The following is a 27,887-nucleotide window of genomic DNA, read 5'->3' as shown; positions in this document are numbered from 1 at the left end:
AACGAAGTATACATTGAAAGACTATGCTTCGACTGTACACATACGCTAGTGTCCACGTAAAAAACGAAGTATACATTGAAAGACTATGCTTTGACTGTACACATACGCTAGTGTCCACGTAAAAAACGAAGTATACATTGAAAGACTATACTTCGACTGTACACATACGCTAGTGTCCACGTAAAAAACGAAGTATACACTGAAAGACTATGCTTTGACTGTACACATACGCTAGTGTCCACGTAAAAAACGAAGTATACATTGAAAGACTATGCTTCGACTGTACACATACGCTAGTGTCCACGTAAAAAACGAAGTATACATTTAAAGACTATGCTTCGACTGTACACATACGCTAGTGTCCACGTAAAAAACGAAGTATACATTGAAAGACTATGCTTCGACTGTACACATACGCTAGTGTCCACGTAAAAAACGAAGTATACATTGAAAGACTATGCTTCGACTGTACACATACGCTAGTGTCCTCGTAAAAAACGAAGTATACATTGAAAGACTATGCTTCGACTGTACACATACGCTAGTGTCCACGTAAAAAACGAAGTATACATTGAAAGACTATGCTTCGACTGTACACATACGCTAGTGTCCACGTAAAAAACGAAGTATACTTTGAAAGACTATGTGTTCGACTGTACACATACGCTAGTGTCCTCGTAAAAAACGAAGTATACATTGAAAGACTATGCTTCGACTGTACACATACGCTAGTGTCCACGTAAAAAACGAAATATACTTTGAAAGACTATGCTTCGACTGTACACATACGCTAGTGTCCGCGTAAAAAACGAAGTATACTTTGAAAGACTATGTGTTCGACTGTACACATACGCTAGTGTCCTCGTAAAAAACGAAGTATACATTGAAAGACTATGTGTTCGACTGTACACATACGCTAGTGTCCTCGTAAAAAACGAAGTATACTTTGAAAGACTATGCTTCGACTGTACACATACGCTAGTGTCCACGTAAAAAACGAAATATACTTTGAAAGACTATGTGTTCGACTGTACACATACGCTAGTGTCCACGTAAAAAACGAAGTATACATTGAAAGACTATGCTTTGACTGTACACATACGCTAGTGTCCACGTAAAAAACGAAGTATACATTGAAAGACTATGTGTTCGACTGTACACATACGCTAGTGTCCACGTAAAAAACGAAGTATACATTGAAAGACTATGCTTCGACTGTACACATACGCTAGTGTCCACGTAAAAAACGAAGTATACATTGAAAGACTATGCTTCGACTGTACACATACGCTAGTGTCCACGTAAAAAACGAAGTATACATTGAAAGACTATGCTTTGACTGTACACATACGCTAGTGTCCACGTAAAAAACGAAGTATACATTGAAAGACTATACTTCGACTGTACACATACGCTAGTGTCCACGTAAAAAACGAAGTATACACTGAAAGACTATGCTTTGACTGTACACATACGCTAGTGTCCACGTAAAAAACGAAGTATACATTGAAAGACTATGCTTCGACTGTACACATACGCTAGTGTCCACGTAAAAAACGAAGTATACATTGAAAGACTATGCTTCGACTGTACACATACGCTAGTGTCCTCGTAAAAAACGAAGTATACATTGAAAGACTATGCTTCGACTGTACACATACGCTAGTGTCCTCGTAAAAAACGAAGTATACATTGAAAGACTATGCTTCGACTGTACACATACGCTAGTGTCCACGTAAAAAACGAAGTATACATTGAAAGACTATGCTTCGACTGTACACATACGCTAGTGTCCACGTAAAAAACGAAGTATACTTTGAAAGACTATGTGTTCGACTGTACACATACGCTAGTGTCCTCGTAAAAAACGAAGTATACATTGAAAGACTATGCTTCGACTGTACACATACGCTAGTGTCCACGTAAAAAACGAAATATACTTTGAAAGACTATGCTTCGACTGTACACATACGCTAGTGTCCGCGTAAAAAACGAAGTATACTTTGAAAGACTATGTGTTCGACTGTACACATACGCTAGTGTCCTCGTAAAAAACGAAGTATACATTGAAAGACTATGTGTTCGACTGTACACATACGCTAGTGTCCTCGTAAAAAACGAAGTATACTTTGAAAGACTATGCTTCGACTGTACACATACGCTAGTGTCCACGTAAAAAACGAAATATACTTTGAAAGACTATGTGTTCGACTGTACACATACGCTAGTGTCCACGTAAAAAACGAAGTATACATTGAAAGACTATGCTTTGACTGTACACATACGCTAGTGTCCACGTAAAAAACGAAGTATACATTGAAAGACTATGTGTTCGACTGTACACATACGCTAGTGTCCACGTAAAAAACGAAGTATACATTGAAAGACTATGCTTCGACTGTACACATACGCTAGTGTCCACGTAAAAAACGAAGTATACATTGAAAGACTATGCTTTGACTGTACACATACGCTAGTGTCCACGTAAAAAACGAAGTATACATTGAAAGACTATACTTCGACTGTACACATACGCTAGTGTCCACGTAAAAAACGAAGTATACACTGAAAGACTATGCTTTGACTGTACACATACGCTAGTGTCCACGTAAAAAACGAAGTATACATTGAAAGACTATGCTTCGACTGTACACATACGCTAGTGTCCACGTAAAAAACGAAGTATACATTTAAAGACTATGCTTCGACTGTACACATACGCTAGTGTCCACGTAAAAAACGAAGTATACATTGAAAGACTATGCTTCGACTGTACACATACGCTAGTGTCCGCGTAAAAAACGAAGTATACTTTGAAAGACTATGCTTCGACTGTACACATACGCTAGTGTCCACGTAAAAAACGAAGTATTCATTGAAAAACTATGTGTTCGACTGTACACATACGCTAGTGTCCACGTAAAAAACGAAGTATACATTGAAAGACTATGCTTCGACTGTACACATACGCTAGTGTCCGCGTAAAAAACGAAGTATACATTGAAAGACTATGTGTTCGACTGTACACATATGCTAGTGTCCACGTAAAAAACGAAGTATACATTGAAAGACTATGCTTCGACTGTACACATACGCTAGTGTCCGCGTAAAAAACGAAGTATACTTTGAAAGACTATGCTTCGACTGTACACATACGCTAGTGTCCGCGTAAAAAACGAAATATACTTTGAAAGACTATGTGTTCGACTGTACACATACGCTAGTGTCCACGTAAAAAACGAAGTATACTTTGAAAGACTATGCTTTGACTGTACACATATGCTAGTGTCCACGTAAAAAACGAAGTATACTTTGAAAGACTATGCTTTGACTGTACACATATGCTAGTGTCCACGTAAAAAACGAAGTGTACTTTGAAAGACTATGCTTTGACTGTACACATATGCTAGTGTCCACGTAAAAAACGAAGTATACTTTGAAAGACTATGCTTCGACTGTACACATACGCTAGTGTCCATGTAAAAAACGAAGTATGCTTTAAAAGACTATGCTTCGACTGTACACATACGCTAGTGTCCGCGTAAAAACGAAGTATGCTTTGAAAGACTATGCTTCGACTGTACACATACGCTAGTGTCCACGTAAAAAACGAAGTATACATTGAAAGACTATGCTTCGACTGTACACATACGCTAGTGTCCGCGTAAAAAACGAAATATACTTTGAAAGACTATGCTTCGACTGTACACATATGCTAGTGTCCGCGTAAAAATGAAGTATGCTTTGAAAGACTATGCTTCGACTGTACACATACGCTAGTGTCCGCGTAAAAAACGAAGTATGCTTTGAAAGACTATGCTTCGACTGTACACATACGCTAGTGTCCATGTAAAAAACGAAGTATACATTGAAAGACTATGCTTCGACTGTACACATACGCTAGTGTCCGCGTAAAAAACGAAATATACTTTGAAAGACTATGCTTCGACTGTACACATACTCTAGTGTCCACATAAAAAACGAAGTATTCTTTGAAAGACTATGTTTCGACTGTACACATGCGTTAGTGTCCACGTAAAAAACGGAGTATACATTGAAAGACTATGCTTCGACTGTACACATACGCTAGTGTCCACGTAAAAAACGAAGTATACTTTGAAAGACTATGCTTCGACTGTACACATACGCTAGTGTCCACGTAAAAAACGAAGTATACATTGAAAGACTATGCTTCGACTGTACACATACGCTAGTGTCCTCGTAAAAAACGAAGTATACATTGAAAGACTATGCTTCGACTGTACACATACGCTAGTGTCCACGTAAAAAACGAAGTATACTTTGAAAGACTATGCTTCGACTGTACACATACGCTAGTGTCCACGTAAAAAACGAAGTATACATTGAAAGACTATGCTTCGACTGTACACATACGCTAGTGTCCACGTAAAAAACGAAGTATACTTTGAAAGACTATGTGTTCGACTGTACACATACGCTAGTGTCCTCGTAAAAAACGAAGTATACATTGAAAGACTATGCTTCGACTGTACACATACGCTAGTGTCCACGTAAAAAACGAAATATACTTTGAAAGACTATGTGTTCGACTGTACACATACGCTAGTGTCCACGTAAAAAACGAAATATACTTTGAAAGACTATGCTTCGACTGTACACATACGCTAGTGTCCGCGTAAAAAACGAAGTATACTTTGAAAGACTATGTGTTCGACTGTACACATACGCTAGTGTCCTCGTAAAAAACGAAGTATACATTGAAAGACTATGCTTCGACTGTACACATACGCTAGTGTCCACGTAAAAAACGAAATATACTTTGAAAGACTATGTGTTCGACTGTACACATACGCTAGTGTCCACGTAAAAAACGAAGTATACATTGAAAGACTATGCTTTGACTGTACACATACGCTAGTGTCCACGTAAAAAACGAAGTATACATTGAAAGACTATGTGTTCGACTGTACACATACGCTAGTGTCCACGTAAAAAACGAAGTATACATTGAAAGACTATGCTTCGACTGTACACATACGCTAGTGTCCACGTAAAAAACGAAGTATACATTGAAAGACTATGCTTCGACTGTACACATACGCTAGTGTCCACGTAAAAAACGAAGTATACATTGAAAGACTATGCTTTGACTGTACACATACGCTAGTGTCCACGTAAAAAACGAAGTATACATTGAAAGACTATACTTCGACTGTACACATACGCTAGTGTCCACGTAAAAAACGAAGTATACACTGAAAGACTATGCTTTGACTGTACACATACGCTAGTGTCCACGTAAAAAACGAAGTATACATTGAAAGACTATGCTTCGACTGTACACATACGCTAGTGTCCACGTAAAAAACGAAGTATACATTTAAAGACTATGCTTCGACTGTACACATACGCTAGTGTCCACGTAAAAAACGAAGTATACATTGAAAGACTATGCTTCGACTGTACACATACGCTAGTGTCCACGTAAAAAACGAAGTATACATTGAAAGACTATGCTTCGACTGTACACATACGCTAGTGTCCTCGTAAAAAACGAAGTATACATTGAAAGACTATGCTTCGACTGTACACATACGCTAGTGTCCACGTAAAAAACGAAGTATACATTGAAAGACTATGCTTCGACTGTACACATACGCTAGTGTCCACGTAAAAAACGAAGTATACTTTGAAAGACTATGTGTTCGACTGTACACATACGCTAGTGTCCTCGTAAAAAACGAAGTATACATTGAAAGACTATGCTTCGACTGTACACATACGCTAGTGTCCACGTAAAAAACGAAATATACTTTGAAAGACTATGCTTCGACTGTACACATACGCTAGTGTCCGCGTAAAAAACGAAGTATACTTTGAAAGACTATGTGTTCGACTGTACACATACGCTAGTGTCCTCGTAAAAAACGAAGTATACATTGAAAGACTATGTGTTCGACTGTACACATACGCTAGTGTCCTCGTAAAAAACGAAGTATACTTTGAAAGACTATGCTTCGACTGTACACATACGCTAGTGTCCACGTAAAAAACGAAATATACTTTGAAAGACTATGTGTTCGACTGTACACATACGCTAGTGTCCACGTAAAAAACGAAGTATACATTGAAAGACTATGCTTTGACTGTACACATACGCTAGTGTCCACGTAAAAAACGAAGTATACATTGAAAGACTATGTGTTCGACTGTACACATACGCTAGTGTCCACGTAAAAAACGAAGTATACATTGAAAGACTATGCTTCGACTGTACACATACGCTAGTGTCCACGTAAAAAACGAAGTATACATTGAAAGACTATGCTTCGACTGTACACATACGCTAGTGTCCACGTAAAAAACGAAGTATACATTGAAAGACTATGCTTTGACTGTACACATACGCTAGTGTCCACGTAAAAAACGAAGTATACATTGAAAGACTATGCTTTGACTGTACACATACGCTAGTGTCCACGTAAAAAACGAAGTATACATTGAAAGACTATACTTCGACTGTACACATACGCTAGTGTCCACGTAAAAAACGAAGTATACACTGAAAGACTATGCTTTGACTGTACACATACGCTAGTGTCCACGTAAAAAACGAAGTATACATTGAAAGACTATGCTTCGACTGTACACATACGCTAGTGTCCACGTAAAAAACGAAGTATACATTGAAAGACTATGCTTCGACTGTACACATACGCTAGTGTCCTCGTAAAAAACGAAGTATACATTGAAAGACTATGCTTCGACTGTACACATACGCTAGTGTCCTCGTAAAAAACGAAGTATACATTGAAAGACTATGCTTCGACTGTACACATACGCTAGTGTCCACGTAAAAAACGAAGTATACATTGAAAGACTATGCTTCGACTGTACACATACGCTAGTGTCCACGTAAAAAACGAAGTATACTTTGAAAGACTATGTGTTCGACTGTACACATACGCTAGTGTCCTCGTAAAAAACGAAGTATACATTGAAAGACTATGCTTCGACTGTACACATACGCTAGTGTCCACGTAAAAAACGAAATATACTTTGAAAGACTATGCTTCGACTGTACACATACGCTAGTGTCCGCGTAAAAAACGAAGTATACTTTGAAAGACTATGTGTTCGACTGTACACATACGCTAGTGTCCTCGTAAAAAACGAAGTATACATTGAAAGACTATGTGTTCGACTGTACACATACGCTAGTGTCCTCGTAAAAAACGAAGTATACTTTGAAAGACTATGCTTCGACTGTACACATACGCTAGTGTCCACGTAAAAAACGAAATATACTTTGAAAGACTATGTGTTCGACTGTACACATACGCTAGTGTCCACGTAAAAAACGAAGTATACATTGAAAGACTATGCTTTGACTGTACACATACGCTAGTGTCCACGTAAAAAACGAAGTATACATTGAAAGACTATGTGTTCGACTGTACACATACGCTAGTGTCCACGTAAAAAACGAAGTATACATTGAAAGACTATGCTTCGACTGTACACATACGCTAGTGTCCACGTAAAAAACGAAGTATACATTGAAAGACTATGCTTCGACTGTACACATACGCTAGTGTCCACGTAAAAAACGAAGTATACATTGAAAGACTATGCTTTGACTGTACACATACGCTAGTGTCCACGTAAAAAACGAAGTATACATTGAAAGACTATACTTCGACTGTACACATACGCTAGTGTCCACGTAAAAAACGAAGTATACACTGAAAGACTATGCTTTGACTGTACACATACGCTAGTGTCCACGTAAAAAACGAAGTATACATTGAAAGACTATGCTTCGACTGTACACATACGCTAGTGTCCACGTAAAAAACGAAGTATACATTTAAAGACTATGCTTCGACTGTACACATACGCTAGTGTCCACGTAAAAAACGAAGTATACATTGAAAGACTATGCTTCGACTGTACACATACGCTAGTGTCCGCGTAAAAAACGAAGTATACTTTGAAAGACTATGCTTCGACTGTACACATACGCTAGTGTCCACGTAAAAAACGAAGTATTCATTGAAAAACTATGTGTTCGACTGTACACATACGCTAGTGTCCACGTAAAAAACGAAGTATACATTGAAAGACTATGCTTTGACTGTACACATACGCTAGTGTCCACGTAAAAAACGAAGTATACTTTGAAAGACTATGCTTCGACTGTACACATACGCTAGTGTCCACGTAAAAAACGAAGTATACACTGAAAGACTATGCTTTGACTGTACACATACGCTAGTGTCCACGTAAAAAACGAAGTATACATTGAAAGACTATGCTTCGACTGTACACATACGCTAGTGTCCACGTAAAAAACGAAGTATACATTTAAAGACTATGCTTCGACTGTACACATACGCTAGTGTCCACGTAAAAAACGAAGTATACATTGAAAGACTATGCTTCGACTGTACACATACGCTAGTGTCCACGTAAAAAACGAAGTATACATTGAAAGACTATGCTTCGACTGTACACATACGCTAGTGTCCTCGTAAAAAACGAAGTATACATTGAAAGACTATGCTTCGACTGTACACATACGCTAGTGTCCACGTAAAAAACGAAGTATACATTGAAAGACTATGCTTCGACTGTACACATACGCTAGTGTCCTCGTAAAAAACGAAGTATACATTGAAAGACTATGCTTCGACTGTACACATACGCTAGTGTCCACGTAAAAAACGAAGTATACATTGAAAGACTATGCTTCGACTGTACACATACGCTAGTGTCCACGTAAAAAACGAAGTATACTTTGAAAGACTATGTGTTCGACTGTACACATACGCTAGTGTCCTCGTAAAAAACGAAGTATACATTGAAAGACTATGCTTCGACTGTACACATACGCTAGTGTCCACGTAAAAAACGAAATATACTTTGAAAGACTATGCTTCGACTGTACACATACGCTAGTGTCCGCGTAAAAAACGAAGTATACTTTGAAAGACTATGTGTTCGACTGTACACATACGCTAGTGTCCTCGTAAAAAACGAAGTATACATTGAAAGACTATGTGTTCGACTGTACACATACGCTAGTGTCCTCGTAAAAAACGAAGTATACTTTGAAAGACTATGCTTCGACTGTACACATACGCTAGTGTCCACGTAAAAAACGAAATATACTTTGAAAGACTATGTGTTCGACTGTACACATACGCTAGTGTCCACGTAAAAAACGAAGTATACATTGAAAGACTATGCTTTGACTGTACACATACGCTAGTGTCCACGTAAAAAACGAAGTATACATTGAAAGACTATGTGTTCGACTGTACACATACGCTAGTGTCCACGTAAAAAACGAAGTATACATTGAAAGACTATGCTTCGACTGTACACATACGCTAGTGTCCACGTAAAAAACGAAGTATACATTGAAAGACTATGCTTCGACTGTACACATACGCTAGTGTCCACGTAAAAAACGAAGTATACATTGAAAGACTATGCTTTGACTGTACACATACGCTAGTGTCCACGTAAAAAACGAAGTATACATTGAAAGACTATACTTCGACTGTACACATACGCTAGTGTCCACGTAAAAAACGAAGTATACACTGAAAGACTATGCTTTGACTGTACACATACGCTAGTGTCCACGTAAAAAACGAAGTATACATTGAAAGACTATGCTTCGACTGTACACATACGCTAGTGTCCACGTAAAAAACGAAGTATACATTGAAAGACTATGCTTCGACTGTACACATACGCTAGTGTCCTCGTAAAAAACGAAGTATACATTGAAAGACTATGCTTCGACTGTACACATACGCTAGTGTCCTCGTAAAAAACGAAGTATACATTGAAAGACTATGCTTCGACTGTACACATACGCTAGTGTCCACGTAAAAAACGAAGTATACATTGAAAGACTATGCTTCGACTGTACACATACGCTAGTGTCCACGTAAAAAACGAAGTATACTTTGAAAGACTATGTGTTCGACTGTACACATACGCTAGTGTCCTCGTAAAAAACGAAGTATACATTGAAAGACTATGCTTCGACTGTACACATACGCTAGTGTCCACGTAAAAAACGAAATATACTTTGAAAGACTATGCTTCGACTGTACACATACGCTAGTGTCCGCGTAAAAAACGAAGTATACTTTGAAAGACTATGTGTTCGACTGTACACATACGCTAGTGTCCTCGTAAAAAACGAAGTATACATTGAAAGACTATGTGTTCGACTGTACACATACGCTAGTGTCCTCGTAAAAAACGAAGTATACTTTGAAAGACTATGCTTCGACTGTACACATACGCTAGTGTCCACGTAAAAAACGAAATATACTTTGAAAGACTATGTGTTCGACTGTACACATACGCTAGTGTCCACGTAAAAAACGAAGTATACATTGAAAGACTATGCTTCGACTGTACACATACGCTAGTGTCCACGTAAAAAACGAAATATACTTTGAAAGACTATGCTTCGACTGTACACATACGCTAGTGTCCGCGTAAAAAACGAAGTATACTTTGAAAGACTATGTGTTCGACTGTACACATACGCTAGTGTCCTCGTAAAAAACGAAGTATACATTGAAAGACTATGTGTTCGACTGTACACATACGCTAGTGTCCTCGTAAAAAACGAAGTATACTTTGAAAGACTATGCTTCGACTGTACACATACGCTAGTGTCCACGTAAAAAACGAAATATACTTTGAAAGACTATGTGTTCGACTGTACACATACGCTAGTGTCCACGTAAAAAACGAAGTATACATTGAAAGACTATGCTTTGACTGTACACATACGCTAGTGTCCACGTAAAAAACGAAGTATACATTGAAAGACTATGTGTTCGACTGTACACATACGCTAGTGTCCACGTAAAAAACGAAGTATACATTGAAAGACTATGCTTCGACTGTACACATACGCTAGTGTCCACGTAAAAAACGAAGTATACATTGAAAGACTATGCTTCGACTGTACACATACGCTAGTGTCCACGTAAAAAACGAAGTATACATTGAAAGACTATGCTTTGACTGTACACATACGCTAGTGTCCACGTAAAAAACGAAGTATACATTGAAAGACTATACTTCGACTGTACACATACGCTAGTGTCCACGTAAAAAACGAAGTATACACTGAAAGACTATGCTTTGACTGTACACATACGCTAGTGTCCACGTAAAAAACGAAGTATACATTGAAAGACTATGCTTCGACTGTACACATACGCTAGTGTCCACGTAAAAAACGAAGTATACATTTAAAGACTATGCTTCGACTGTACACATACGCTAGTGTCCACGTAAAAAACGAAGTATACATTGAAAGACTATGCTTCGACTGTACACATACGCTAGTGTCCGCGTAAAAAACGAAGTATACTTTGAAAGACTATGCTTCGACTGTACACATACGCTAGTGTCCACGTAAAAAACGAAGTATTCATTGAAAAACTATGTTTTCGACTGTACACATACGCTAGTGTCCACGTAAAAAACGAAGTATACATTGAAAGACTATGCTTCGACTGTACACATACGCTAGTGTCCGCGTAAAAAACGAAGTATACATTGAAAGACTATGTGTTCGACTGTACACATATGCTAGTGTCCACGTAAAAAACGAAGTATACATTGAAAGACTATGCTTCGACTGTACACATACGCTAGTGTCCGCGTAAAAAACGAAGTATACTTTGAAAGACTATGCTTCGACTGTACACATACGCTAGTGTCCGCGTAAAAAACGAAATATACTTTGAAAGACTATGTGTTCGACTGTACACATACGCTAGTGTCCACGTAAAAAACGAAGTATACTTTGAAAGACTATGCTTTGACTGTACACATATGCTAGTGTCCACGTAAAAAACGAAGTATACTTTGAAAGACTATGCTTTGACTCTACACATATGCTAGTGTCCACGTAAAAAACGAAGTGTACTTTGAAAGACTATGCTTTGACTGTACACATATGCTAGTGTCCACGTAAAAAACGAAGTATACTTTGAAAGACTATGCTTCGACTGTACACATACGCTAGTGTCCATGTAAAAAACGAAGTATGCTTTAAAAGACTATGCTTCGACTGTACACATACGCTAGTGTCCGCGTAAAAACGAAGTATGCTTTGAAAGACTATGCTTCGACTGTACACATACGCTAGTGTCCACGTAAAAAACGAAGTATACATTGAAAGACTATGCTTCGACTGTACACATACGCTAGTGTCCGCGTAAAAAACGAAATATACTTTGAAAGACTATGCTTCGACTGTACACATATGCTAGTGTCCGCGTAAAAATGAAGTATGCTTTGAAAGACTATGCTTCGACTGTACACATACGCTAGTGTCCGCGTAAAAAACGAAGTATGCTTTGAAAGACTATGCTTCGACTGTACACATACGCTAGTGTCCATGTAAAAAACGAAGTATACATTGAAAGACTATGCTTCGACTGTACACATACGCTAGTGTCCGCGTAAAAAACGAAATATACTTTGAAAGACTATGCTTCGACTGTACACATACTCTAGTGTCCACATAAAAAACGAAGTATTCTTTGAAAGACTATGTTTCGACTGTACACATGCGTTAGTGTCCACGTAAAAAACGAAGTATACATTGAAAGACTATGCTTCGACTGTACACATACGCTAGTGTCCACGTAAAAAACGAAGTATACTTTGAAAGACTATGCTTCGACTGTACACATACGCTAGTGTCCACGTAAAAAACGAAGTATACATTGAAAGACTATGCTTCGACTGTACACATACGCTAGTGTCCTCGTAAAAAACGAAGTATACATTGAAAGACTATGCTTCGACTGTACACATACGCTAGTGTCCACGTAAAAAACGAAGTATACTTTGAAAGACTATGCTTCGACTGTACACATACGCTAGTGTCCACGTAAAAAACGAAGTATACATTGAAAGACTATGCTTCGACTGTACACATACGCTAGTGTCCACGTAAAAAACGAAGTATACTTTGAAAGACTATGTGTTCGACTGTACACATACGCTAGTGTCCTCGTAAAAAACGAAGTATACATTGAAAGACTATGCTTCGACTGTACACATACGCTAGTGTCCACGTAAAAAACGAAATATACTTTGAAAGACTATGTGTTCGACTGTACACATACGCTAGTGTCCACGTAAAAAACGAAATATACTTTGAAAGACTATGCTTCGACTGTACACATACGCTAGTGTCCGCGTAAAAAACGAAGTATACTTTGAAAGACTATGTGTTCGACTGTACACATACGCTAGTGTCCTCGTAAAAAACGAAGTATACATTGAAAGACTATGCTTCGACTGTACACATACGCTAGTGTCCACGTAAAAAACGAAATATACTTTGAAAGACTATGTGTTCGACTGTACACATACGCTAGTGTCCACGTAAAAAACGAAGTATACATTGAAAGACTATGCTTTGACTGTACACATACGCTAGTGTCCACGTAAAAAACGAAGTATACATTGAAAGACTATGTGTTCGACTGTACACATACGCTAGTGTCCACGTAAAAAACGAAGTATACATTGAAAGACTATGCTTCGACTGTACACATACGCTAGTGTCCACGTAAAAAACGAAGTATACATTGAAAGACTATGCTTCGACTGTACACATACGCTAGTGTCCACGTAAAAAACGAAGTATACATTGAAAGACTATGCTTTGACTGTACACATACGCTAGTGTCCACGTAAAAAACGAAGTATACATTGAAAGACTATACTTCGACTGTACACATACGCTAGTGTCCACGTAAAAAACGAAGTATACACTGAAAGACTATGCTTTGACTGTACACATACGCTAGTGTCCACGTAAAAAACGAAGTATACATTGAAAGACTATGCTTCGACTGTACACATACGCTAGTGTCCACGTAAAAAACGAAGTATACATTTAAAGACTATGCTTCGACTGTACACATACGCTAGTGTCCACGTAAAAAACGAAGTATACATTGAAAGACTATGCTTCGACTGTACACATACGCTAGTGTCCACGTAAAAAACGAAGTATACATTGAAAGACTATGCTTCGACTGTACACATACGCTAGTGTCCTCGTAAAAAACGAAGTATACATTGAAAGACTATGCTTCGACTGTACACATACGCTAGTGTCCACGTAAAAAACGAAGTATACATTGAAAGACTATGCTTCGACTGTACACATACGCTAGTGTCCACGTAAAAAACGAAGTATACTTTGAAAGACTATGTGTTCGACTGTACACATACGCTAGTGTCCTCGTAAAAAACGAAGTATACATTGAAAGACTATGCTTCGACTGTACACATACGCTAGTGTCCACGTAAAAAACGAAATATACTTTGAAAGACTATGCTTCGACTGTACACATACGCTAGTGTCCGCGTAAAAAACGAAGTATACTTTGAAAGACTATGTGTTCGACTGTACACATACGCTAGTGTCCTCGTAAAAAACGAAGTATACATTGAAAGACTATGTGTTCGACTGTACACATACGCTAGTGTCCTCGTAAAAAACGAAGTATACTTTGAAAGACTATGCTTCGACTGTACACATACGCTAGTGTCCACGTAAAAAACGAAATATACTTTGAAAGACTATGTGTTCGACTGTACACATACGCTAGTGTCCACGTAAAAAACGAAGTATACATTGAAAGACTATGCTTTGACTGTACACATACGCTAGTGTCCACGTAAAAAACGAAGTATACATTGAAAGACTATGTGTTCGACTGTACACATACGCTAGTGTCCACGTAAAAAACGAAGTATACATTGAAAGACTATGCTTCGACTGTACACATACGCTAGTGTCCACGTAAAAAACGAAGTATACATTGAAAGACTATGCTTCGACTGTACACATACGCTAGTGTCCACGTAAAAAACGAAGTATACATTGAAAGACTATGCTTTGACTGTACACATACGCTAGTGTCCACGTAAAAAACGAAGTATACATTGAAAGACTATACTTCGACTGTACACATACGCTAGTGTCCACGTAAAAAACGAAGTATACACTGAAAGACTATGCTTTGACTGTACACATACGCTAGTGTCCACGTAAAAAACGAAGTATACATTGAAAGACTATGCTTCGACTGTACACATACGCTAGTGTCCACGTAAAAAACGAAGTATACATTGAAAGACTATGCTTCGACTGTACACATACGCTAGTGTCCTCGTAAAAAACGAAGTATACATTGAAAGACTATGCTTCGACTGTACACATACGCTAGTGTCCTCGTAAAAAACGAAGTATACATTGAAAGACTATGCTTCGACTGTACACATACGCTAGTGTCCACGTAAAAAACGAAGTATACATTGAAAGACTATGCTTCGACTGTACACATACGCTAGTGTCCACGTAAAAAACGAAGTATACTTTGAAAGACTATGTGTTCGACTGTACACATACGCTAGTGTCCTCGTAAAAAACGAAGTATACATTGAAAGACTATGCTTCGACTGTACACATACGCTAGTGTCCACGTAAAAAACGAAATATACTTTGAAAGACTATGCTTCGACTGTACACATACGCTAGTGTCCGCGTAAAAAACGAAGTATACTTTGAAAGACTATGTGTTCGACTGTACACATACGCTAGTGTCCTCGTAAAAAACGAAGTATACATTGAAAGACTATGTGTTCGACTGTACACATACGCTAGTGTCCTCGTAAAAAACGAAGTATACTTTGAAAGACTATGCTTCGACTGTACACATACGCTAGTGTCCACGTAAAAAACGAAATATACTTTGAAAGACTATGTGTTCGACTGTACACATACGCTAGTGTCCACGTAAAAAACGAAGTATACATTGAAAGACTATGCTTTGACTGTACACATACGCTAGTGTCCACGTAAAAAACGAAGTATACATTGAAAGACTATGTGTTCGACTGTACACATACGCTAGTGTCCACGTAAAAAACGAAGTATACATTGAAAGACTATGCTTCGACTGTACACATACGCTAGTGTCCACGTAAAAAACGAAGTATACATTGAAAGACTATGCTTCGACTGTACACATACGCTAGTGTCCACGTAAAATACGAAGTATACATTGAAAGACTATGCTTTGACTGTACACATACGCTAGTGTCCACGTAAAAAACGAAGTATACATTGAAAGACTATACTTCGACTGTACACATACGCTAGTGTCCACGTAAAAAACGAAGTATACACTGAAAGACTATGCTTTGACTGTACACATACGCTAGTGTCCACGTAAAAAACGAAGTATACATTGAAAGACTATGCTTCGACTGTACACATACGCTAGTGTCCACGTAAAAAACGAAGTATACATTTAAAGACTATGCTTCGACTGTACACATACGCTAGTGTCCACGTAAAAAACGAAGTATACATTGAAAGACTATGCTTCGACTGTACACATACGCTAGTGTCCGCGTAAAAAACGAAGTATACTTTGAAAGACTATGCTTCGACTGTACACATACGCTAGTGTCCACGTAAAAAACGAAGTATTCATTGAAAAACTATGTGTTCGACTGTACACATACGCTAGTGTCCACGTAAAAAACGAAGTATACATTGAAAGACTATGCTTCGACTGTACACATACGCTAGTGTCCGCGTAAAAAACGAAGTATACATTGAAAGACTATGTGTTCGACTGTACACATATGCTAGTGTCCACGTAAAAAACGAAGTATACTTTGAAAGACTATGCTTTGACTGTACACATATGCTAGTGTCCACGTAAAAAACGAAGTATACTTTGAAAGACTATGCTTTGACTGTACACATATGCTAGTGTCCACGTAAAAAACGAAGTGTACTTTGAAAGACTATGCTTTGACTGTACACATATGCTAGTGTCCACGTAAAAAACGAAGTATACTTTGAAAGACTATGCTTCGACTGTACACATACGCTAGTGTCCATGTAAAAAACGAAGTATGCTTTAAAAGACTATGCTTCGACTGTACACATACGCTAGTGTCCGCGTAAAAACGAAGTATGCTTTGAAAGACTATGCTTCGACTGTACACATACGCTAGTGTCCACGTAAAAAACAAAGTATACATTGAAAGACTATGCTTCGACTGTACACATACGCTAGTGTCCGCGTAAAAAACGAAATATACTTTGAAAGACTATGCTTCGACTGTACACATATGCTAGTGTCCGCGTAAAAATGAAGTATGCTTTGAAAGACTATGCTTCGACTGTACACATACGCTAGTGTCCGCGTAAAAAACGAAGTATGCTTTGAAAGACTATGCTTCGACTGTACACATACGCTAGTGTCCATGTAAAAAACGAAGTATACATTGAAAGACTATGCTTCGACTGTACACATACGCTAGTGTCCGCGTAAAAAACGAAATATACTTTGAAAGACTATGCTTCGACTGTACACATACTCTAGTGTCCACATAAAAAACGAAGTATTCTTTGAAAGACTATGTTTCGACTGTACACATGCGTTAGTGTCCACGTAAAAAACGAAGTATACATTGAAAGACTATGCTTTGACTGTACACATACGCTAGTGTCCGCGTAAAAAACGAAGTATACTTTGAAAGACTATGCTTCGACTGTACACATATGCTAGTGTCCACGTAAAAAACGAAGTATACTTTGAAAGACTATGCTTCAACTGTACACATACGCTAGTGTCCACGTAAAAAACGAAGTATACATTTAAAGACTATGCTTCGACTGTACACATACGCTAGTGTCCACGTAAAAAACGAAGTATACATTGAAAGACTATGCTTCGACTGTACACATACGCTAGTGTCCGCGTAAAAAACAAAGTATACATTGAAAGACTATGCTTCGACTGTGCATATACGCTAGTGTCCGCGTAAAAAACGAAATATACTTTGAAAGACTATGTGTTCGACTGTACACATATGCTAGTGTCCGCGTAAAAAACGAAATATACTTTGAAAGACTGTGTTCGACTGTACACATACGCTAGTGTCCGCGTAAAAAACGAAATATACTTTGAAAGACTATGCTTCGACTGTACACATATGCTAGTGTCCACGTAAAAAACGAAGTATACATTTAAAGACTATGCTTCGACTGTACACATACGCTAGTGTCCACGTAAAAAACGAAGTATACTTTGAAAGACTATGCTTCAACTGTACACATACGCTAGTGTCCGTGTAAAAAACGAAGTATACTTTGAAAGACTATGCTTCAACTGTACACATACGCTAGTGTCCACGTAAAAAACGAAGTATACATTGAAAGACTATGCTTTGACGGTACACATACGCTAGTGTCCACGTAAAAAACGAAGTATGCTTTGAAAGACTATGCTTCGACTGTACACGTACGCTAGTGTCCGCGTAAAAAACGAAGCATACTTTGAAAGACTATGCTTTGACGGTACACATACGCTAGTGTCCACGTAAAAAACGAAGTATACTTTGAAAGACTATACTTCGACTGTACACATACGCTAGTGTCCGCGTAAAAAACGAAGTATACATCGAAAGACTATGCTTTGACTGTACACATACGCTAGTGTCCACGTAAAAAACGAAGTATACATTGAAAGACTATGCTTTGACGGTACACATACGCTAGTGTCCACGTAAAAAACGAAGTATGCTTTGAAAGACTATGCTTCGACTGTACACATACGCTAGTGTCCACGTAAAAAACGAAGTATGCTTTGAAAGACTATGCTTCGACTGTACACATACGCTAGTGTCCGCGTAAAAAACGAAGTATGCTTTGAAAGACTATGCTTCGACTGTACACATACGCTAGTGTCCGCGTAAAAAATGAAGCATACTTTGAAAGACTATGCTTCGACTGTACACATACGCTAGTGTCCACGTAAAAAACGAAGTATACTTTGAAAGACTATGCTTCGACTGTACACATATGCTAGTGTCCACGTAAAAAACGAAGCATACTTTGAAAGACTATGCTTCGACTGTACACATACGCTAGTGTCCACGTAAAAAACGAAGTATACATTGAAAGACTATGCTTCAACTGTACACATACGCTAGTGTCCACGTAAAAAACGAAGTATACATTGAAAGACTATGCTTTGACGGTACACATACGCTAGTGTCCACGTAAAAAACGAAGTATGCTTTGAAAGACTATGCTTCGACTGTACACATACGCTAGTGTCCGCGTAAAAAACGAAGCATACTTTGAAAGACTATGCTTCGACTGTACACATACGCTAGTGTCCGCGTAAAAAACGAAGTATACATTGAAAGACTATGCTTTGACGGTACACATACGCTAGTGTCCACGTAAAAAACGAAGTATGCTTTGAAAGACTATGCTTCGACTGTACACATACGCTAGTGTCCACGTAAAAAACGAAGTATACTTTGAAAGATTATACTTCGACTGTACACATACGCTAGTGTCCACGTAAAAAACGAAGTATACATTTATAGACTATGCTTCGACTGTACACATACGCTAGTGTCCACGTAAAAAACTAAGTATACATTTATAGACTATGCTTCGACTGTACACATACGCTAGTGTCCACGTAAAAAACGAAGTATACATTTATAGACTATGCTTCGACTGTACACATACGCTAGTGTCCGCGTAAAAAACGAAGTATACTTTGAAAGACTATGTGTTCGACTGTACATATACGCTAGTGTCCACGTAAAAAACGAAGTATACATTTATAGACTATGCTTCGACTGTACACATACACTAGTGTCCGCGTAAAAAACGAAGTATGCTTTGAAAGACTATGCTTCGACTGTACACATACGCTAGTGTCCGCGTAAAAAACGAAATATACTTTGAAAGACTATGCTTCGACTGTACACATACTCTAGTGTCCACATAAAAAACGAAGTATTCTTTGAAAGACTATGTTTCGACTGTACACATGCGTTAGTGTCCACGTAAAAAACGAAGTATACATTGAAAGACTATGCTTTGACTGTACACATACGCTAGTGTCCGCGTAAAAAACGAAGTATACTTTGAAAGACTATGCTTCGACTGTACACATATGCTAGTGTCCACGTAAAAAACGAAGTATACTTTGAAAGACTATGCTTCAACTGTACACATACGCTAGTGTCCACGTAAAAAACGAAGTATACATTTAAAGACTATGCTTCGACTGTACACATACGCTAGTGTCCACGTAAAAAACGAAGTATACATTGAAAGACTATGCTTCGACTGTACACATACGCTAGTGTCCGCGTAAAAAACAAAGTATACATTGAAAGACTATGCTTCGACTGTACATATACGCTAGTGTCCGCGTAAAAAACGAAATATACTTTGAAAGACTATGTGTTCGACTGTACACATATGCTAGTGTCCGCGTAAAAAACGAAATATACTTTGAAAGACTGTGTTCGACTGTACACATACGCTAGTGTCCGCGTAAAAAACGAAATATACTTTGAAAGACTATGCTTCGACTGTACACATATGCTAGTGTCCACGTAAAAAACGAAGTATACATTTAAAGACTATGCTTCGACTGTACACATACGCTAGTGTCCACGTAAAAAACGAAGTATACTTTGAAAGACTATGCTTCAACTGTACACATACGCTAGTGTCCGTGTAAAAAACGAAGTATACTTTGAAAGACTATGCTTCAACTGTACACATACGCTAGTGTCCACGTAAAAAACGAAGTATACATTGAAAGACTATGCTTTGACGGTACACATACGCTAGTGTCCACGTAAAAAACGAAGTATGCTTTGAAAGACTATGCTTCGACTGTACACGTACGCTAGTGTCCGCGTAAAAAACGAAGCATACTTTGAAAGACTATGCTTTGACGGTACACATACGCTAGTGTCCACGTAAAAAACGAAGTATACTTTGAAAGACTATACTTCGACTGTACACATACGCTAGTGTCCGCGTAAAAAACGAAGTATACATCGAAAGACTATGCTTTGACTGTACACATACGCTAGTGTCCACGTAAAAAACGAAGTATACATTGAAAGACTATGCTTTGACGGTACACATACGCTAGTGTCCACGTAAAAAACGAAGTATGCTTTGAAAGACTATGCTTCGACTGTACACATACGCTAGTGTCCACGTAAAAAACGAAGTATGCTTTGAAAGACTATGCTTCGACTGTACACATACGCTAGTGTCCGCGTAAAAAACGAAGTATGCTTTGAAAGACTATGCTTCGACTGTACACATACGCTAGTGTCCGCGTAAAAAACGAAGCATACTTTGAAAGACTATGCTTCGACTGTACACATACGCTAGTGTCCACGTAAAAAACGAAGTATACTTTGAAAGACTATGCTTCGACTGTACACATATGCTAGTGTCCACGTAAAAAACGAAGCATACTTTGAAAGACTATGCTTCGACTGTACACATACGCTAGTGTCCACGTAAAAAACGAAGTATACATTGAAAGACTATGCTTCAACTGTACACATACGCTAGTGTCCACGTAAAAAACGAAGTATACATTGAAAGACTATGCTTTGACGGTACACATACGCTAGTGTCCACGTAAAAAACGAAGTATGCTTTGAAAGACTATGCTTCGACTGTACACATACGCTAGTGTCCGCGTAAAAAACGAAGCATACTTTGAGACTATGCTTCGACTGTACACATACGCTAGTGTCCACGTAAAAAACGAAGTATACTTTGAAAGATTATACTTCGACTGTACACATACGCTAGTGTCCACGTAAAAAACGAAGTATACATTTATAGACTATGCTTCGACTGTACACATACGCTAGTGTCCACGTAAAAAACGAAGTATACATTTATAGACTATGCTTCGACTGTACACATACGCTAGTGTCCGCGTAAAAAACGAAGTATACTTTGAAAGACTATGTGTTCGACTGTACACATACGCTAGTGTCCACGTAAAAAACGAAGTATACATTTATAGACTATACTTCGACTGTACACATACACTAGTGTCCTCGTAAAAAACGAAGTATACTTTGGGCTTAATGTGGAAAGATAAAACTGAAACTGCAGCCTCTGGTATTGCAGGATTACAGTATTGAGGCCTTCTTCTGCTTGTCAAGAAACTGTACATGCAGCAGAAACACACACACACTTTTACAAACTAACTGCAATGTTTTCATGAAAGGTTTATTTATGTGTGACCTGTGCTAGTTAAACGAGCCGGAATGCGCACAGGCTAATTTCGAGCTACAGGTAAAACAAGTGAATTTGTCGATTTTGAGCTTTTCTCAAAAATTAGTTCATTAATCCCTCATCCCAATGCTCCAAATAGCAATTAAACATCTAAAAGTATCTTTATGTGTATGTTTTCTGAGAGTGCCTTTCCTTTGTCCGTGAGAAATGCCGTTTTTCTCTGCTCGCTTCTCGACTGGCGCTTCCCCTCGGCAAAAGCTTGGTATCGTTGTAAAGCGCAGTATTTCAGTTTTGTGAATATTTATAGCGAATTCTCAATGGCATGAGTCTGAACCAATGAGATGTGATTTTCAAACTCATGCTGATGTAAACGACCTCACTCACACTGACAGACACACCCGAAGCGCCTCACACAGACTCTCATACAGCACAATCCCGATAAACACATACAGTGCACACAGAATTACAGTATTTCAAAATATCTCTCTTGGTAAGTATTCACGCAAACATTATCTATTATGTCTTAAGGGAACGTTTACTAACTGTTGGGAAAAAAACATCTGAAGTGTAACCTTATATTAGATCTGTGCGTGCGGAACAGTAGGTCTAAAGTTGTCTGTTAAATAAAATGTTCAAATAAATAAATAAATGTAAATCAAACAATTGTGGTATCGTGGAAAAGTTGAATATATTTTTTTCCTATAGATATTGGTTTTGACTCGGTGTGTGCCAGATTTGGTGTTGTGCCGGGGGTTTTAGGGATGGTCATTGGCTGATTTTGTTTTGGAACCGTCAGAAAATGTTTAGGCTACTCGATTTTTCTCAAAATTGCCTTTGTTGACTCTGTCGACTTCAGACAGGTGTAGCTCAGTCATTCTCTGTCCGATTCCAACAAATAATACATCATTTTGAAGTTTCTTTAATAGAAAGTGTGAAAATAACAATATTTTTTTTTTAATTTGCTCATTCCGACTCCTTTTGGCAGCACGGGTCACATTTATTGAAAGTTTAATACATTTCTTGTAGTCTATAAATCATATGAAGTGTCATTATAATTGTATTCTTTTATCAATTTGTAGTTCTCTGTGATTTTTGTATGATCAGTTGATTTAAGTCCATTAACTCTCACTCGGACTGACTCCCTCACCAGTGCGCTGAACTACTGAACTAGAGCTGATTGAGACGCACTCAGAGATTTACTGTGGATTTATTTTTCTTTCTGTTAATTATTCTCATCTTCAACATTTGTTCAAACACACAGGAAAACTCCTGGAGAAGCATCTGAGATCCACTTGATTGTAAAGATGGCGTTGTTTAAACAGGAGAGTGAAGATATAAAGATTGTAGAAGTGTACAGCTTGAAATTCAAAGATGCTGAACAACAAACAGGTTAGTTTCATTCTCTTCTTTTTATCCTTATTGAAATGATCTACAGAAATGAGTTTTATTGACATGTAGTGGGTCTTCTCATGTGGACATGTTTGTTGAGATCACATGACCAGACTAATACTAATCCTGCTTCAAGAGCATCTGAGAAACTCATACTTCCATGTTGGGCTTTCGTTATTACGACATGTAGCACATTAAAGGCACACTATGTAACTTTTTTGTATTAAAATATCCCAAAACCACTAGAAAAGTGTTATTTATTTTGTTGATTTGTGTAGTTACATTATCACAAATGTTTCTACGAATGTTTAAATCCAGAGAAATAAGCAGTTTTAATAAGGACACGGACCATGTCCGTGCGTCGCCTATCAATGACATCATACCCGGTTACCCTCGATTTCAGTGTGGAGTTTTATTTTGTAGAAACTATGGAAACACCACAGAAGCTTTAATATATTATGTGTTTTATTACACAGGTGAGTTGTTTGGATACATTCATCGACAGAAATTGAATTATTGTTAAGCTCAACATAGTTTAAATCTCGTTTTCTAGATTTACCGCGAGTACCATGTTAATGCCTAATATTGATCTAGTTCACTGCAGTGTGCAATAATTGTGTCATATAGTAGCCGCCGATCGAATGCACAGAGTAGCGTTATAAAAACTGTCAACACACTCAAATGTATATGATAAAACAGCGCTGCGTTTCCCCATGAAGAAGCGTATGAAACATCATAAAAGCTCCGCTGCTCTCGAGCCGTGTGTCGCGCTAGTCTCTCATTAGCAATCGCTCCAACGGCCTCGTTCCTCTCCAACGGCTTTCGTTACGTTAATAAATCTTTAATACATTACCGAGTATATATGTGCGCAGGCGTGTAGTCCTTCACAAATCAACCCTCAACAAACTACTTGTCTGGCTTAAAAATTTATAATACAAAATGTTTTGTCGTGTCTGCGTAGCCACGCAAACCGGAATTATCCTGACAAGGTTATATCAGTACAGAGGTAAAGGGAAGGAGGCCTTCACAGGGAGGGACTAGTGACACTTAAGGACTGCGTTGTCGTCGCGTCCAGGTGCAGGTCCTTCATCAGATCTGGATACGGCCTGGATCCGGCGGACTGCGGTAAACCTCGGGATAAACAGAGAGACTAATATTAGCGTAGACGCCATCCTTCTTATGATGCACAAAGTACATCAGGATTTATGGGAAGTGTTCCCGGTTCCGGCTGATCTAAACTATGCAGCCTAACATTAAATTATAGAAGTCTATAATGTGTTATGTGTATGCTAAGCCAAAGAGATGTGTTTTTAGTCTAGATTTGAGCTGACAGACTGTGTCTGCTTCCCGGACAATGTTAGGAAGATTGTTAGGAATGTTAGGTCATCCATGAATATGATTTCTGCCCGAGTCCATCGTATTCTCCACTGGCTGTAGAGGTGAAGGCAACATCTCCACGAAATCAAGGCATCATCAAGCTACGCCTTTGTTTTGAATAAGCGGTGAAAAGTTACATAGTGTGGCTTTAAATTAGGAAAATAATATGGAAGTAACCTAAACAAAACAATTATTCGGTGTAACATTAAACCCCATATCTAGTATCTAACAATAATATTTATTTGCATAAATAAAACTGTGAAAAGTTAGTATTTTACGGTTTAGTAATTGTTGTTTATGAGTGTCAAACTTAGATTCAGAAATTAAGGACTCACTATTTATAATGTACAAACTCCTCAAAGCTCACTCTGATCAATTACAACTTTTAAAAGGAAATAAGATGGAAAAACATTGGGTGGCAGTGAGAGAGTTATTATAAATGTTTCTTTTTAAAAAGAAAATTTCTGCTAACAATATTCAGAACCTCGTGAAATTCAGAGGGTCAAAAACTTAGTATTCAATAAAATTACAAACAGTAGTAAACATTCATTGATTTAAAGCTATAAAGAAGTCAAAAGCATGTCGACAACAGGAACCAAACTCTTCAAGTCTCAGCCACAGCTACAGTGTTTGAGGGCGGGGCAAAGCAGACGCTGTTCAACTGCAACCAATGGGCTGACATTATGCAAATTAGCAACTAACCTATGCAGGTTCAGCAGGAAGTGAGACTGGAATTACGGACTTGTTTCAGGCAGTTCGATTTTTATTCCCGTTTCAATCAGCTCCCTAGTTCAGCACTGATCAGGGAGTCGGCCATTTTAAGGGCGGTCTCAATCGCAGAATCCTTATATGGCACTGAAACATTCAAAAGTCCCACAATGCACCGTGAAATCCAGGGAGCGTTGATGTTCACTATGTTCCGTTAACAGAAGTTCCCGAAGTGAAAAACTTAAATCACGTGAGCCAACTCGCTACACATAATGACACGTGAAAGTGTGGTTTGAATGCCCCGCCCACAGCTGAAATGGAAGTTTTGATTGGCTTTGCACCGAGTCGGACCTGTCTGTGATTGGCTGAAGTGCAGGGGTACACCTCAGTAGTTTGAAAAATGCCTGTCAAATGCCAGCTCGCCCTGTTGCTCCTTCGGCACCTTTGTCTTTGATTGGGACCAATTCATTCACAGCTCGCGTGCAGAGAAAACCACTATGGCGGAAGGAGAGCGTGAAGCTGAGGCGGAGTTTATCGCTAAACAAGGAACTACCTCTACAATCTGGAACTGGTACGCGGATATATTTCCACTCGCTGAACACTGACTGAACGCTGGAGAGTTTCGCTCTCCGTCAAGCGGTCCATAAAGCGCACTATTCCAGTTTATCCCGATGAATGCACAGTGTATCTGACCCACAGTAAACACTATTTGCTGAGAGCGCTCAGTGTTTCTCACACACTCAAAGAGAGGGCGCGAGAGTCTTGTATACCACGCAGAGTTGACATGCTGGGTATTCTTGATATTCCAGTACCACATCAATCCTTGGTGCAGTTTATAGTGTTGTTAGTAGTAGTAGAATTCGTAGTAGTAGTAGTAGTAGTAGTAGTAGTAGTAGTAGTAGTATTATCCTATCAGTATTAATATTTTTTTATTTTTTTTTACTGAAACACTAAATGACCAACAATGTCTTAAGCACCACCAGTCCGTAGTTCAGTTAAAATGACAAATATGCATTCATATGTCATTTTCATTCATACAAAGTTACCAAGTTTTAGTTCTAATTACTTAAGTTTTATCATTAAATAATGCTTGGTTATTTGCACTCTCTTGTAATTTTGTAACTTATCTGGAGACATGGTAGGGATTATTACTTTAGCTGTTTGCACTATTTTTTGCCACTGTTTGCACCATGAATAAATACAGAATATGCGTTTACATTTCAAATATGTAATTGATTTGAATTATTATTGTGTAATTATTATTGTGTGATGTTTCTCAGTACAGTTACACTATTCGAACATTATCTGCACTTTTACAGAAAAAAAATGTATATCTGCAACATTTCCATTTCTGCAAGGGCTGCCCTAGTGGAAAAAAAGAAGAGTTTATTGTATTTTAAGTAGGTACTTGATTAAGGCCACGGAGATTATAAGAGCCTATTTGATGATGGGTACATTTGACTTTAGATCAATGTTTGTGTTTCTGAGGCTCTCAAGAATGCATGCATCACTTGTAGCCAAAAACAGCGATGAATGGTACTATATATAGTTTTTGCAATATATATATATATATGAGTCATTCCACGAAACCGGCATGATTTGAGTCCCTCTGATCTTTTTAAGAGTATTTTATCTATTGGGTCACCAAAATGTATTTTAAAAAGTTTTTTGTATCAATTGAAATGTCTCCTTTAATAAAGCTTGAAAACATGACATACATTTTATCTTTATATTAGAAATTATCTCCTTTTTTTCAGTTGACACTACCTATTTTGTCATGTCCCTCATGGCCTTCTATGAAAGTGTACTTGGGATATGAACAATAAAATTAGAAAAAAGTCCATACATATTGGCATTCCCATAAATATCTATCTGTGCTTTTTTGCTGTTAATGTTTTTTTTTAGAGTAAGTTCATGATTATTCATTAAAATCACATTATTTAGTCCCGTACCTCAGTAACCCCTCAACCCCGTTACGCACATCATTCTCCCCCCATAAAAATAATGGACTGATCCTTATGTGGCATCAATAACAGGAAGTGACATCATTGAAGTCTTCAGAACAACATTCAATGCAGACACAGGCAAGTTACCCCCTTCTTTTATACTTATAACTTATTTATATATTGTGGTTGTCAAGCTCAACGACTCAACCCCGTTACATCAAATAAAGATAGAAAACTATTACTTGTGAAATTTATCTTTGCTATTTCAACAATATACACAATTCCTTAAT

At 38.1% G+C, this 27,887-nt stretch overlaps 2 protein-coding genes across 2 annotated transcripts in view; both read left to right on the top strand.

The window, feature by feature from the left end:
* The window catches only part of LOC143747003 (uncharacterized), a 119,615-nt gene that overhangs the window by 5,040 nt on the left and 86,688 nt on the right, over positions 1 to 27,887 (top strand). The gene's annotated exons all lie outside the window — the stretch shown is intronic.
* The window catches only part of LOC143746876 (uncharacterized), a 39,938-nt gene that overhangs the window by 5,028 nt on the left and 7,023 nt on the right, over positions 1 to 27,887 (top strand). Inside the window, exon 2 of the mRNA XM_077239096.1 lies at positions 23,439 to 23,566. Coding sequence (XP_077095211.1) covers positions 23,482 to 23,566 — 85 coding nt within the window. The 5' untranslated portion in view covers positions 23,439 to 23,481. The remainder of the gene's footprint in view (positions 1 to 23,438; positions 23,567 to 27,887) is intronic.

This window comes from Siphateles boraxobius, unplaced genomic scaffold (genome assembly GCF_051911475.1).
Source record: "Siphateles boraxobius isolate OS27281-9 unplaced genomic scaffold, OSU_SipBor_1 100, whole genome shotgun sequence".
Classification (NCBI taxonomy): Eukaryota; Metazoa; Chordata; class Actinopteri; order Cypriniformes; family Leuciscidae; genus Siphateles; species Siphateles boraxobius.
The sequence above is the reverse complement of the archived record's forward strand: the minus strand, read 5'-3'. Positions and strand labels throughout refer to the sequence as shown.